Consider the following 16,938-nt stretch of genomic DNA (forward strand, 5'->3'; position numbering starts at 1 on the left):
CATTTATACATTAGAAGTAATATTACCAAGTCAGGCTAACATTTATACATTAGAAGTAATATTACCAAGTCAGGTTAACATTTATACATTAGAAGTAATATTACCAAGTCAGGTTAACATTTATACATTAGAAGTAAGATTACCAAGTCAGGTTAACATTTATACATTAGAAGTAATATTACCAAGTCAGGTTAACATTTATACATTAGAAGTAATATTACCAAGTCAGGTTAACATTTATACATTAGAAGTAATATTACCAAGTCAGGCTAACATTTATACATTAGAAGTAATATTACCAAGTCAGGCTAACATTTATACATTAGAAGTAGGATTGCCAAGTCAGGCTAACATTTATACATTAGAAGTAATATTACCAAGTCAGGTTAACATTTATACATTAGAAGTAATATTACCAAGTCAGGCTAACATTTATACATTAGAAGTAATATTACCAAGTCAGGCTAACATTTATACATTAGAAGTAGGATTACCAAGTCAGGCTAACATTTATACATTAGAAGTAATATTACCAAGTCAGGTTAACATTTATACATTAGAAGTAATATTACCAAGTCAGGCTAACATTTATACATTAGAAGTAATATTACCAAGTCAGGCTAACATTTATACATTAGAAGTAGGATTGCCAAGTCAGGCTAACATTTATACATTAGAAGTAGGACTGCCAAGTCAGGCTAACATTTATACATTAGAAGTAATATTACCAAGTCAGGTTAACATTTATACATTAGAAGTAATATTACCAAGTCTGGCTAACATTTATACATTAGAAGTAATATTACCAAGTCAGGCTAACATTTATACATTAGAAGTAATATTACCAAGTCAGGTTAACATTTATACATTAGAAGTAATATTACCAAGTCAGGTTAACATTTATACATTAGAAGTAATATTACCAAGTCAGGCTAACATTTATACATTAGAAGTAATATTACCAAGTCAGGTTAACATTTATACATTAGAAGTAATATTACCAAGTCAGGTTAACATTTATACATTAGAAGTAATATTACTAAGTCAGGTTGACATTTATACATTAGAAGTAATATTACCAAGTCAGGTTAACATTTATACATTAGAAGTAATATTACCAAGTCAGGTTAACATTTATACATTAGAAGTAATATTACCAAGTCAGGCTAACATTTATACATTAGAAGTAATATTACCAAGTCAGGTTAACATTTATACATTAGAAGCAATATTACCAAGTCAGGCTAACATTTATACATTAGAAGTAATATTACCAAGTCAGGCTAACATTTATACATTAGAAGTAATATTACCTGCATAATTATGTACTTTACTGTGGTCTATACTTACTGCAATGTTTTATGGTCAGATGAATTCCTTGTGGACAGCAAAGCCACCTCTGTGGCTAAAAGATACTGGACAATGGTCATTTTTATTGTGTCCAGCAGCACTTGACCACTGTCTATCCCATTTGACACTGCTTGTAGCAAGTCTTTAACATGAGACTGAAACAAAAGAAAAATAAATTAGTTACATACTTTTGTCATACAGTTTATTTCCTTGAGTTTAAATTGAAAAGGAATCTAACCCAATAAAATTGCCAAGTTTAACAAGACAACCATGTGGGTCTTATATTGCTTAACTGGGTCAAACAACTTAACAGTTGACCATTTTAATAAGAAGGCTTATGCAGTAAAACCACATGACTGTGTTAAACTATGTAGTATACAATGTGCCAAACTTTATTTCAACCTGATTTTATCCACTTCACTAGATCCAGATAAAAAAAATCTTTTTGAGATAAAATCACCCAGGTGGCCAAGACGTCAGAAGCGCCCACCTGTACTGACCACTACCAACTCACCTTTGTCCACATGGGTTTGTGTCCCTGGCTCGGACAATGTGGGTATGTGAGAAAGCTTGCCAGTCGCTTCCATGGGTCACTGATAATCTTACCAGGATTTTCTTGGGTTCCTCCTCCACCAGTTATACTGGCTGCCATGTATAGCTTATCTTGCTATGAGAAATGAAATTAAACCCCCAAACAACATAAATAAATAATATGCATGATAATCGTCCTTAACAAGAGCTTGATGACATAGGCCTTTTGACCAAGTTTGATCAATAATCATTACCCTCTTAAAAATACAGTCTCTAGAGCAGTAAAAAAAACAGCCATTCCCACCCAAGATCACCTCATGACTATGCATAGGTTGCACCCATAAGAAAAATCATTCATCTTCTTGACAATCTTAACCTATTTACCAAGTTTGATTAAAATCAGGATAGAAATACACTCTCACAAGCTGAAATATGCTCAGCCAATCAAGTGTAAAATCACCTCTATAATATGCATGTATTTTGCTCATAGTGATTTAAGTTTGATAAAAACTGGATCAAGAATGGTCTCAAGTGGTAACATCCAAGATCATATTAAAATATATCGATCCTGCACAACTCATCTCATTATTATCTTGTGTGAATTCCTGAACTTATTCAAGACTGTAATGATATATTCCAAGAATGATCAAAACTGTATCAGAACTACCGCCTTCATTGTGTTAGCAAGATCAGCCAATCAGAAGCAAGATCAGTAATTCACTCATTATCTAACACATCTAAGATCCTGATGATATAAGAACACATTTCAAGTTTGATCAAAATTTCGAAGTGGTAACAAAGTCAGCCAATCAGATGCAAGATTACCTCATTAATATACATGAGTCTCATTAACGATCAAGTTCCTCCATGATCTTGATGATGTTAGTCAATATTTCAAGTTTCATCATAATCAGTGAGTGAGTGTGAGTGATTTGGATTTTTAATGTAACTTTAACAATGTTTCAGTCATATCGCTATGATGTCTGCAGTGTGGCAGTCTATAGTAATGTCTAGCACTGGGGGCACCATGCTGCAGACTTGTAGCATGATGTCCCACCCAGTCACATCATCCTTGCACCAGATGACCATTCCTAATACTAACCTCTTAATGCTGAGGACCTAGTAAGGCAGCTGTTAGTACCATTTTTAAGTTTTTGGTATGACTCAGCTGGGGTTCAAACCTGCGACCTCCTGCAACTGAGGTGGATGTTCTAACCACTAGGCCACCAGTGTGGTCCAATCAGATGATAAATATGGCTCCCAGATTGGTAACAAGCTCAGTCAACTAGATGCAAGATCACCTCATTAATATGTTTGGATCATATTAATTATAAAGTTTCTTAATGACCTTGATCATATAAATCCAGATTTCAAGTGTGAACGCAGTCAGATTATAAATATGGCTTCCAGTGTGGTACCAAGCTCAGCTAAATGGATGCAAGATCACCTCATTAATATGTGTGTATCGTGCTCCTTACAAAACTTGTCCAAGATCTTGATGATATAAGCAAAAATCTAAATCAGAATGTGGAAAGATCACCTCATTGATTTCATTAACTTTATATCTTACCATTTGCTGCTGTCCTGTGTCCAGCAATTGTGTCAAGCTAGTGGTTTTCACTATGGGATACAAATAAACTCTAAGGGGTAGGAAAGATGTCAGCAGGGTGTAGACATTCAGCAATGGTCCTCCTTCAAATTTCAACAGATTACCAGGCACTCTCCATAGTACTCCTCTGAATTGGCTGCATTGCAAAATAATGACAGAATATCTAGTCTTGAAATGTGTAAATTTCTATTCTAATGAATGTTGATCATATTTTAAGATATGGCATATTTTATACTTTTCTTTCAAAGTTTTAATGTCAGTTCTTACTTTGTTGTTGCTTTTTAGTGGTTGAATACCATAAATTTTAAAATTAGAAAAAAATATCTTGTATTGTTTTATTCAGTTAACTGTTCATAAAAAATGTATTAATTTGTTTCTGCTTAAACCAGACTTTGCACCTAATTAACCTCGCTCCAATTTCACCAACACAAGCCTACACTTTGGACATCTGACTGGTTAATTTATTTCAAAAGTCGGACTTAAATTTTATTAAATCAGATTGCTAGAGTTAAGTTTAAGTCCTGAGTTAAGTTTAACTCCTGAGTTAAGTTTAAGTCCTGAGTTAAGTTTAACTCCTGAGTTAAGTTTATGTCCTGAGTTAAGTTTAACTCCTGAGTTTAGTTGCTGCTGCTGAATCACATCTTCTCAAAACCTTATCAGCAAAAAACCTAAAACTTAAGCTGATAACTCTACATCGTACTTGAAATATATCTACATCATTAAAATCAAGCAAATCAAAGGAAAATGATACACCCCATCCCGATTTAGTTAGAAAGTTAAAAAAATCTATAAATTAAGCTTATGTATGAGACAATAACCTTAATGGACTGACAGACAGCTGTACAGTGATTGGTATATTGGGACTGACAGACAGCTGTACAGTGATTGGTATATTGGGACTGACAGACAGCTGTACAGTGATTGGTATAGTGGGACTGACAGACAGCTGTACAGTGATTGGTATATTGGGCTTCCATGAAGGCAGGCATGACAAAAAAAGTATTCTGCATGATGTGCCTTGCAAGTAATGCAGGTGAGACTGGAATCCATGTTGGATACAAGGGTTAAACTTTAGATGTGTAGCAATACTATGCCAAAGTTGTAGTTGAATACAGATACATATGTGAAATAAACACACACACACACTGAAACTGGTTAAATAAAAAAGAAAATGCAGAATAACTGCAATCATGAAGCGGAATTAATGAAAATGTGATATGTTGTGATATTGACAAGATGGTCACTATCACTTAACTGGCTTGAAGCAGCTGTTCTGTTTTTTGTGCTGTTTTTCATGATAAATGTGCTTGTTGCCTGTCATCGTCTACGTTATTGTGTTCATCATGCATTGGCTGTACAGTTCGTATGTGTTACTTCATCTCCTTGTTTTGGAAATGAGAACAAGTATACTTTTTCTCAGCTGTCTTGCTCCACTGCTACAACTTCCTTTGTTGTTGAACAAACCACCATAATGTGATACTCGCCAGTCAATCCATTTATGCTATGATGGACCCTCATTAATTGCTTTAAATGACCACTCCTTGGCTCTCCACACTACACTGTGCTCTAGACTAAACGAAATGCAACTAGAGTCATCATTGCTTAAATGTAAACATAAGCGAAAAAAGAAACGTCATTTCAAAGCTGGCCGGCATAGAACAAGAGGGAATAATACCAGTTATCTCAACAATTTAAAAATTTGACCATTAATTTAGATAACCTAATTCAAATTCCTATTAAATCATCAACCTTTGTGTCAACTATACAAGAGATACCTCTGCGTAATGCATTATTCAATGCCCAATCAGTAGGACCACCAGTAAAGCGCACAGAAATAGTTTAAAGCGCACAGAAATAGTTAATTTTATCAACAATCAGGATATTGACGTCTTTTTCCAAGTGCACGGATATAACACCCACTGGTTACTCAATCAAGTCATTCCCCCACCACTCTTGTGAAGATGGAATTGCTGTCATCACAAAGAACTCCATGATCAAACATCTTAGCCACACCACAATTTTCAGTTTATACCACACATCATTTGAACTAGTCCAAACCACACTTACACTAGAACAAAGGTCAGTCCATTTTTTATGCCTATACCGCCCTCCTCCTAGTAGAAAAAACAAGCTGACTGAAGCTCTCTTTTTGGAGAAGATTCCAAATCTCCTGAAGTATGGAAATTTGATAGGTGGCAACCTGATTATTCTTGGAGATTTCATTTTTCACTTTGTTTGTCTTGGAAACCCAAACACATCAAAACTCTTAGATTACAATAATGTTTTCAACTTCAAACAGTCAGTTAACCAACCCACCCATAAACATGGTCACATTTTAGACTGGAGTCTTCATAGACCTGATGATAATATTCTATGTTCCTCCCTGGTATCCCACGAACTTGCATCAGATCACCTCTGCATTATATGCCATCTTGACATATCAGTTTCTAACCCTCCACCTTTATTTGCTACTAAGAGAAACCTCTGTATGATAAATAGAACCAAACTAATGCATGATATCCAAGCTAACCTAACAACTTGCCTACCTCCTACAGCAGAATAACTTGATAACTGCCTGCGTTCATTGGTCGACAAACATGCCCCAACCACCAAATGCAGAGTATCAATTCAAAAGTGTTCTCCATGGTATAGCAGTGTTAGGGACCAGCTTTGCACTGCTAAAAGAGACCACAGTAAAGCTGAGAGGCTTTGGCTTTCCACCAGAGTCACTATTCATAAGCAAATCTATGAAGCTGCTAAGAAGATCATCACATAGTCCATGCAGCGAAATCAGCCCACTACAGTACTAAGATCATGGAAAGTTCCAGCTGCAAAGAGCTCTTTGAGATTACTAACAAGCTAATGTCAAGGAACAAATCTACAACACTTCCAACTACCTTCTCTCTAGTCGACCTTCTGGACTTGTTTGCAAATTTCTTCCGTGACAAAGTACAAACCATTAGAGATAAGCTTGACAACACAATTTCAATTGACTCGTCATCACCATATTACAGCTGGGATACAGAATTTGAGCGGCAACCATTAGCAGCATTTGAACCTGTCTCTATGGATTTTGTACGTACAATCATGATGGAGAATGCACCAAAGTCACGTGAACTTGATCCAATTCCAACATCATTGCTGCTTGAGTACTTAGATCCAGTATTGCCTTCACTAACTGATGTTATTAATACTTCTCTCTCCCATCATTCCCATCATTTTTCAAAACCACCACTGTAAAGCCTCTGCTGAAGAAACCAACACTCGACCATAATGATTTATAGAACTACCACCCAATTTCTAATCGCCCATTCATATAAAAAATCTTAGATAAGGTTGTTCTATCCTAACTTGTATCTCATCTGTATTCAAACAGTCTTTTTAGCAATGTACAATCTGCATATCGCCCTTGCCACAGTACTGAAACTACTCTTCTAAATGTAGTTAATTACATTCTCTCTGCTTTGGATAGTGGAAAGATTACAGTCCTCACCCTCCTTGATTTGTCTGCAGCATTTGACACAATAGACCATGATATATTACTTCACTGTCTCTGGCATGTATCTGGCATTCATGATACAGCCTTACTGTGGTTCAAGTCCTACTTGGTCAACAGGTCACAAATTGTGTCTGCAAATGGAATACACTCCAGCCCAGTTAATCTATGCTGTGGTGTTCCACAGGGGTCTGTTCTTGGACCTGTTCTCTTCATTCTATACACTCAGCCACTCTCAAGTATCATAGATCATCATCCAGTGTCTCACCAACTGTATGCTGACGACACCCAAATATACAAATCTAGCCACCCAACTGAAGTTGATGCTACCATCCAAGGTGTAGAGAGGTGCATTTCTGATGTGAAATCATGGATGACATGTAACAAGCTGCAAGATGAATGATGATAAAACTGAGGCCATTCTGATCACAACACAAAGACTTTCTCAGTCACATCCTTTGCCTCAAACAATACATATCAGTAACACCAACATTAAATTCAAACAGTCAGTACGAAACCTAGGTGTCACTCTGGACAGTACTATCACGTTGCACTAACATGTCATGAACATATGCAAGGCTGCATATCTTGAGCTGAGACGCATCAGCTCAATTCGCAAATATCTTTCAGTTGATGCCACTAAAACACTTGTGTGTTCATTAGTACTTTCAAGACTGGACTATTGTAACTCAATTCTGTCTGGTTCATCTCAACATCTACTTCAGAAACTTAAAAACTTTCAAAACACAGCTGCTTGGATCATATTTAGAGTACCACAATCAGAGCACACCTCCCCACTGCTCTGTACCCTACACTGGCTATCCATTCGATCCAGAATCAAACACAAAATTTGTTCTCTGTGCTACGTTTCACTGACAGACTCCAGTCCAACATAGATACTTACACTCCCCTTCTGACAATCGTATACTCATTATTCCCACTATGAAAATGAAGTCATATGGACAACATTCTTTTGCATACCAGGGCCCAGCAATGTGGAATGAATTGCCAACTGAACTTAGACACAAAGACACAGTGATCCCATTCAAGAGTGCTCTTAAAACTCACTTATTTCAACTGCAAGAACAAACTTAAAGACCTAATAATGTTCCTTAACTTAAATATTTTCAGCATGGTTTTTTATGTTTTATAATTTCATGGTGTTTTATTTGTTGTAATAATATCATTATATATGTTTTTTATGTTATTGGTGTTGTCTAATGTTGTAAAGTGCTTAGAGCTTCTAAAGATTAGGCACTATACAAAGTCCTCATTATTATTATTATTATTATTATTATTATTAAAATGAAGGAAACAGATGAATGCAGTATGTAGGAAACGGAAGACACAAATGAAATGTTGAATACAGTATGAAGGAAACAGAAGACACAAATCAAATGATGAATGATGAATGCTGTATGAAGGAAACAAAACAAAAAAATGATCAATGATACATGAAAACAAATATTAAACCTGAATTACTTTGAAAATCTAGATACCTATATTTCAGGCTGCAGCTAAATTTCCAGTCAAATGCTATTTTGCATGATAATTCAGGAACAAATTCTTTACACTGACAGAATTTTTTTCTCACTACTTTCAAATTGTTAATTTTTTCTAACTACCACTGATGTGATTACATCATCACCATGAGTCTTACCTGTACAATTGTTAACTGAGTGAAATTAAATAAGAAATATAAATCTCCTGACATTCTATATTGTTACCTTTGTTGCAGTTAGTTAAAGGAGACCAGAAACCAATGGAAATATTGGATAATAATAAAGGTACTATAGCAGTAAACCTTATTCTGAAGTATCATCTGCGACCGAAATGCCAATATTAAAATATTGGCCTATCTTCTAGGAGCTGAATTTCCGTGACCTCGTATGCAAAATTTCCGCGCCTATTCGGTTACTTTCGGGATGTGACGTCATAGTAGCGACTCCAGCAGCCCAAGTGGGAGTTGCCAGAGTAAAAGACAATACCGTTTTGCGTTGCTTACGGGTGTAATAAAACATTAAGAAAAGCCAGTGGACAACACTTTTTTTTTCTTTTCCGAAAGATAAAGGCATAGTGAAAGAATGGATACATTATTACAGACGAGTCGATTTCAAAGCAACACCATACAGCCCTATGTGCTCGTTACATTTCTCAAAGAACTGTTACGACAGGGATTCTGAAAAAATGGCAGCTCAAGGATACGCAAATGCTAGGCTTAGACAAAAGTTGACTCTGTTCCAGACATAACGTTGAATATTTTAAATCCTGGGAAAAGTGTTGAACGTGCGAGTTACGAAAATAGGCAGAAGGCCGAGTAAGTGACCACAAAATGCAACAATCAATTCACAGATCTTTTATCTACACCAGCAGTGCTAAAAATAAATCGGATAGCCCGACACCCTGGGTCCCTCTGGTTTTAGTTCCGGCCCATCCTGTATTCAAAATGAGGTGCCCGTCAGGCTTGTCGAAACAAAAATTGTTTGCCTGAGGAAACTTTGATCGCGCTGGTGAAATTAGTAAATGTATTTTCAAGATGTTGACATGCATGCACAATCTAAATCAAATCAATACTGTCGAAGGTGAAATTTAGATTTGATTTTAATCAAATGGAGGCTTTGCCAAAAATAATATTCTAAACCTGTCGTGTTTCGAGAAAACACAATTTTCAGTAATCTTATAAAAATTACAAATTTAAAAAAAAAATCATTGTATACATGTAGTATGTATAAACGGTAATCTGTAATGATTGGAACTGATATAAAATTATTCCTTGGGCAGTTTAAATAACAGCGATTAAAAGAAAAGAGGTCAAAGTTTCACATTAAATGGCTGACAATAGAAACTGGGGGGGGGGACTATTGACCCAACCCCTTGCCCCAATGTGCGAGCGCCCATGGGACGTACCTTTTCTCCATGTGATACGCCTTATTATTCCCCCAGGACAAGCCCATTTTGCATATTCTGGTCAGCTCTGGCTAAATTGCAAAATAGCTAAAGTTTTGATTTAAGTACGCAAACAATAAAGCCGATGTGACCGTTCCGGTGGCCTAGTGGTTAGAGCGTCCGCCTCGGATGCGGGAGGTCGTGGGTTCGATCCCCGGCCGAGTCATACGAAAGACTTTTAAAATGGTACTAACAGCTGCCTCGCTTGGCGTTCAGCATTAAGAGGTTAGTGTTAGGACTGGTCGGCCTGGTGTCAGGATAATGTGACTGGGTGGGACATCATGCTACATGTCTGCGGCATGATGCCCCAGTGCTAGACATCACTATAAACTGCCACATTGCAGACATCGTAGCGATATGACTGAAAAATTGTTAAAGCTACGTTAAAAATCAAAATCACATCACATCACAATAAAGCCGATGTGACTGATGAACATATTCCATCCTTGCATTGATCTTGTGAAAAGGACTGCCCTTCGGACATACTTCAAAGAAACCCTGTTCGACAGTGTGTGTGTGTGTGTGTGTGTGTGTAAACACCAGCAATTGATTGCCAAAATAAACGATGCCTATTTTGTTGTTACTTACGATGCCATGGACTTCAGGTTTAAGTCTTAATGCATGTAACACTGTTTGCTGAACAAAATATTTATTCAGAATTAGTTCTTTAGGGCCACATATACTGCATGGTATATTTTGTTTTATTCCTTTTAATTTAATTATGGTAATTAAACTTTACATATACGGTCGAGGAATGTCAGGTGTTAACTGGCCGAGTTTCTTTGGCGGAAATGGAGATGCGATTTTTGTTTGCAGAGAAAATTTCACAGTGATCATTCATTTAAGCTAATTGGTGACAATTGTATTCTTTTAATTTTGTTATACTATAGTACTGTTGTAGTTGTTTAAAAACATCTGAAATTTACTTGAATAATGTTTAATTTTCACGTCCTATTTACTGAAGAAGAAAAAAAAAAGAAAAAAAAATGTTGTGTGATATTAATTATTTCGTCCAGTGCCGGATTTAGACGTGTGTGCGTGTGATTTGAATTTTTAACGTAGCTTTAACAATTTTTCAGTCATATCACTACGATGTCTGCAGTGTGGCAGCTTAGACTGTGGATTGCATACGTTATATCTATTTATAAACGGTTTGGGGTTGGTTTTTTCTTCTTCTGACAAATGAAAATTGACAGACATAATGTAATTATCGGGACTTCGCTGCGAAAAATTTAGAGATATTACGAGATCGAGATGTAGATGAGGAAATACCCCCAAAATCAAGAGGTTTTTCTCCCGGCTTGAGAGTTGACAGGTATGAACTGTCCGTGCTTGTGGAATTTCAGTCAGGGCTTGAGTTTATTTAAGTCACCTGCCCGGGGCCTGTGCCTAAAAAAATTCTTTTAACACTGACCAGTACAGTACATAAACTATTATATCAGACTGCAGATTCAAGTTTTGAATGTGCAACCCAAATGTGGTCTCCTTCCGTCTGCCTCGCTCGCCAATGTTTATGTTTGTATTCGAGGACTGGCTAGTATTGCGTCACGGTACCACGTGATCTGTCGTCTTATTAAAACTCGGAAAAACTCGGCAATTTACGGAATCGTGGTATCTTCCACGCAATAAAATCACTACCCGCTTACGATATTTAATTTATAAACATGTCAGTCGAATTACAATCTGTAGAGAATTACATACGTAGAAGGAAAATTTTGATTTCTAGTCTCCTTTAAAGTTTTCTTTTATTATAATTCAATGTTGCCTTTAAAACTTTATTAGTGTTTTAAATTTGTTAAAGCACAATTTTAATAAGAGACGATGAAAAAACATTCATTTCTTTAGCTTTACACCATCAAACATGGAAATCTCAACTTTGGTAAGTGCATTCCAAATCAATGAAAATGAAAGGAAACAGATGTAATAAATGCAAAACAGAATGCATTTCTGAGATTATAAACAAAAAAAGATGCAATGGTAGCTAAAATGGAAATGTGAATGAATTGTAAAATTTTATAACAATACCCACTTCAGGCTCTGTATGATGGACACAATATTGTGGAAAAAAGTGCCCAACATTGTTGATGATGATAACACTGTTAACTTGAGAGGCTGTCAATGTCACTAAAGCAATATCTCAGGAGACTGTCAATGTCAGTAAATTGACATCTTCAGATGATACTGTCAGTGACAGCAAAGTGATATTCTTAAGAAACTTAATGTTTGTAAAGTGATATCTTGTGGGACTGTCAATGTCCATAAAGTGATGTGTTGAAATGATGCTGACACTGTCAGTAAAGTGATATCTTGACAAAAATGAAGAAAACTAAAGAACAGCTGTGCCTACAAACTTGTCCTAAAGAGAAAAATCTGACTTGTTTATATTCAGTCTTCTGGATGAGATATATCTGAGGGCAAAAAGGTTAAAGGTGAATGTCACATGTTTCACTTGTTGATTTTCAGTCAATTTTACTTACTTCAAGAAGTCTGCAACTGCAACCAAGTTAGAATGGTCCCAAACCAATTTCTCCCTGGACACAGACACTGACAAATACAGATCTGTGGAAAAAATGTCAGGACTGTAATTCTTTTCCTCTTGTACAATAAAACAATCTTGATTTTCATCTCCAACTGAAATAAAATATGTAACAAATTAGTAAATAATTATACATTTATGATGCTGATACAATAGTCTACCTATGTGTATATATTTACAATGTTAATGTCCATGCACATGTCTGCGTACATTAATACAACTGTCATGTCCATGCACATGTCTGCATACATTAATACAACTGTCATGTTCATGCACATGTCTGCATACATTAGTACAACTATGTCCATGCACATGTCTGCCTACATTAGTACAACTGTCATGTCCATGCATATGTCTGCCTACATTAGTACAACTGTCATGTCCATGCACATGTCTGCATATGATGTTCATGTGTACAGTCAGGCAACACATCTTTAAAGGAAAGAAGGAAACTCCAGTGATGCTGACTTTAAATTGGAGACCTTTTGTGGATAGGAAAAACTGTTTAAATTGAGGGTAGAGGTTTGGTAATTTAAATGTGGTGAAATAAAGACAAGGTAATGACTATTGGAAAAAAGGTTTTAATCAACAGAAAGAGTTTAAAACTCTAAAATATTGTGTTCCCTAGTGTAGCGATTGGTAGCATCAAATATTGGAATAGTCTCTATATTATCAGCATAAAGTATTTCATCCATTTCATGTTCAAACTAGTGGGCTTACCATCAGTTCAAACTAGTGTGCTCACTATTAGTTCAAAACTAGTATGCTTACAATCAGTTCAAACAAGTGGGCTTACTATCAGTTCAAACTAGTGGGCTCACTATTAGTTCAAAATAGTGGACTTACTATCAGTTCAAACTAGTGGGCTCACTATTAGTTCAAAATAGTGGACTTACTATCAGTTCAAACTAGTGGGCTCACTATTAGTTCAAAATAGTGGACTTACTATCAGTTCAAACTAGTGGGCTCACTATTAGTTCAAAATAGTGGACTTACTATCAGTTCAAACTAGTGGGCTCACTATTAGTTCCAAATAGTGGACTTACTATCAGTTCAAACTAGTGGGCTCACTATTAGTTCCAAATAGTGGACTTACTATCAGTTCAAACTAGTGGGCTCACAATTAGCTCAAAATAGTGGACTTACTATCAGTTCAAACTAGTGGGCTCACTATTAGTTCAAAATAGTGGACTTACTATCAGTTCAAACTAGTGGGCTCACTATTAGTTCAAAATAGTGGACTTACTATCAGTTCAAACTAGTGGGCACACTATTAGTTCAAATTAGTGGGCTTACTATCAGTTCAAACTAGTGGACTTACTATCAGTTCAAATTTGTGGACTTAACATCAGTTCAAACTGGTGTGCTAAACATTAGTTCAAACTATTGTGCTTCAAAAAAGTGGGCTTAACATTAGTCAAACTAGTGGGTTTAACATTAGTTCAAACTAGTGGGCATAACATTAGTTCAAACTAGTGGACTTACTATGACGTTCAAACTAGTGGACTTACTATCAGTTCAAACTAGTATGCTCAATATTAGATCAAACTAGTATGCTTAACATTAGTTCACACTAATGGGATTAATATCAGTTCAAACTAGTGGTCTTACTATGAAGTTGAAACTAGTGGTCTTAACATTAGTTCACACTAATGGGCTTAACATTAGTTCAAACTAGTGGGCTTAACATGAGATCAAACTAGTGGTCTTACTATGAAGTTCAAACTAGTGGACTTAACATAGGTTCAAACTAGTATGCTCACTATTAGTTCAAACTAGTGGGCTTAGCATTAGTTTAAAGTAATGGGCTTACAATCAGTTCAATTTGGTGTGCTTAACATCAGTTCAAACTAATGGGCTTACCATCAGTTCAAAGTGGTGTGCTTAACATCAATTCAAACTAGTGGGCTTACCATCAATTCAAAGTGGTGTGCTTAACATCAATTCAAACTAGTTGGCTTACCATCAGTTCAAACTAGTGGGCTTAACATTATTTCAAACCTGTGGGCTTACCATCAGTTCAAACTGGTATGCTTAACATCAGTTCAAACTAATGGTCTAAACATCAGTTCAAACTAGTGGACTTACTATCAGTTCAAACTTGTGGGCGTAATATATGGTTTCCTGCTGTCCTTCAAATATTATTCTGCTAAATATAAATTCTATTACCTAATTCCAAGCTCTATCATTTGAATAATACATTTTCATTTATAATTCAAAATAATACCCACTCAGCCATTATATTTTGTACTTTAACTGACCTAACTCTCTCTGTACAACCTTTGATGTTGTTTCCATCTTCCTGCACTGACATAGTAATGTAATTGTCCTGTGATGATTGAGTCTAATGATTGGTGACATTTCTGTAACTTTTGAGTCAGTTTAATAGGCGATATTTCAGTGTCTCCTTGCTGACATAGTTATGTAATTGGCATGTGACCATGGAGTCTCCTGAATGGTGATATTTCAGTCTCTCTGCATTGACATAGGTATGTAATTGGCCTGTGATAATGGGAGTTTGGTGACATTTCTGTCCCTTCTGAGCCAGTTTAATAGGTGTGGCATGTATTACTTTTCAGGTTAGTGATGTGATGTGATCTTGGATTTTTAACGTAGGTTTACAAAAATTTCAGTCATATTGCTATGATGTCTGCAATGTGGCAGTTTATAGTGATGTCTAACACAGCGGCATAATGCCACAGACATGTATCATGATGTCCCACCCAGTCACATTATCCTGACATCAGGCCGACCAGTCCTAACACTAACCTCTTAATGCTGAATGCCCAGTGAGGCAGCTGTTAATACCATTTTTGTAAGTCTTTGGTATGACTTGGACGGGTATCAAACCCACGACTTCCCACATCCACTGGTGGATGCTATAACCACTCGGCCACTGGAGCAGTTTTCAGGTTAGTAAAATCCTTCATGCTCATTCAGTAATATCGACAGACACCACCACAAATAAAATTACCCAGCGCACAAATATGATAACCTGGATAATAATAATAATAATAATAATAATGAGGACTTTGTATAGCGCCTAATCTTTAGAAGCTCTAAGCGCTTTACAACTTTAGACAACACCGATAAGATAAGAAACATAATAATAATATTACAAAAACAAACAACATGAAATTAGAAAAACATTTTTAAAAAAATAATAATAAACATGCTGAGAATATTTCAGGTAGGAAACATTATTAGGTCTTTAACCTTGTTCTTGCTGTCGAAATAAGTGAGTTTTGAGAGCACTCTTGAATGGGATCACTGTGTCTTTGTGTCTAAGTTCAGTGGGCAATTCATTCCACGTTGCTGGGCGCTGGTATGCAAAAGAACGCTGTCCATATGACTTTGTTTTCATAGTGGGAATAATGAGTATGTGATTGTCAGAAGAGGAGCATAAGTATCTTGCTGGTGTGTATACATGGGTGAGGTCAGATAGGTATGTTGGACTAGAGTCCGACAGTGAAATGTAGCACAGAGAACAAATTTTGTGTTTGATTCTGGATCGAATGGATAGCCAGTGTAGGGTACAGAGCAGCAGGGAGGTGTGCTCTGATCGTGGTACTCTAAGTATGATCTGAGCAACTGTGTTTTGAACATTTTGAAGTTTCTGGAGTAGATACTGAGATGAACCAGACAGAATTGAGTTACAATAGTCTAGACTTGAAAGTACTAATGAACACACAAGTGTTTTAGTGGCATCAACTGAAAGATATTTGCAAATTTAGCTGATGCGTCTCAGCTCAAGATATGCAGCCTTGCATATGTTCATGACATGTTGGTGCAATGTGAGAGTACTGTCCAGAGTAACACCTAGGTTTTGTACTGATTGTGTGAATTTAATGTTGGCATTGCTGATATTTATTGTTTTAGGTAAAGGATGTGAATGAGAAAGTCTTTGTGTTGTGATCAGAATGGCCTCAGTTTTATCATCATTCATCTGCAGCTTGTTACAAGTCATCCATGATTTCACATCAGAAATGCACCTCTCTACACCTTGGATGTTAGCATCAACTTCAGTTGGGTGGCTAGATTTGTATATTTGCGTGTCATCAGTGTACAATTGATAAGACACTGGATGATGATCTATGACACTTGAGAGCGACTGAGTGTACAGAATGAAGAGAACAGATCCAAGAACAGACCCCTGTGGAACACCACAACATAGATCAACTGGGTTGGAGTGTATTCCATTTGCAGATACAATTTGTGTTCTGTTGACCAAGTAGGACTTGAACCACAGTAAGGCTGTACCATGAATGCCAAATACATGCTGGAGACAGTGAAGTAATATATCATGGTCTATTGTGTCAAATGCTGCAGACAAATCAAGGAGGGTGAGGACTGTAATCTTTCCGCTATCCAATGCAGAGAGAATGTCCTTAACTACTTTTAGAAGAGTTGTTTCAGTACTGTGGCAAGGGCGATATGCAGATTGTACATTGCTAAAAAGACTGTTTGAAT

At 36.3% G+C, this 16,938-nt stretch overlaps 1 protein-coding gene across 3 annotated transcripts in view; it reads right to left on the bottom strand.

Annotated features, from left to right (window-relative positions):
- Positions 1-16,938, bottom strand: part of LOC149803978 (uncharacterized) — a 170,245-nt gene that overhangs the window by 50,070 nt on the left and 103,237 nt on the right. For all 3 annotated transcript variants that reach the window (XM_089953833.1, XM_089953832.1, XM_089953834.1), the window contains 3 exons: positions 12,410-12,563; positions 3,452-3,626; positions 1,351-1,505 (listed from right to left, as the gene is read on the bottom strand). In XM_089953833.1, the coding sequence (XP_089809959.1) occupies positions 1,351-1,505; positions 3,452-3,626; positions 12,410-12,563 (484 nt within the window). The remainder of the gene's footprint in view (positions 1-1,350; positions 1,506-3,451; positions 3,627-12,409; positions 12,564-16,938) is intronic.

The sequence above is a fragment of the Sinohyriopsis cumingii genome, chromosome 3 (assembly GCF_028554795.1).
Source record: "Sinohyriopsis cumingii isolate HCF-2022 chromosome 3, ASM2855479v2, whole genome shotgun sequence".
NCBI lineage: Eukaryota > Metazoa > Mollusca > Bivalvia > Unionida > Unionidae > Sinohyriopsis > Sinohyriopsis cumingii.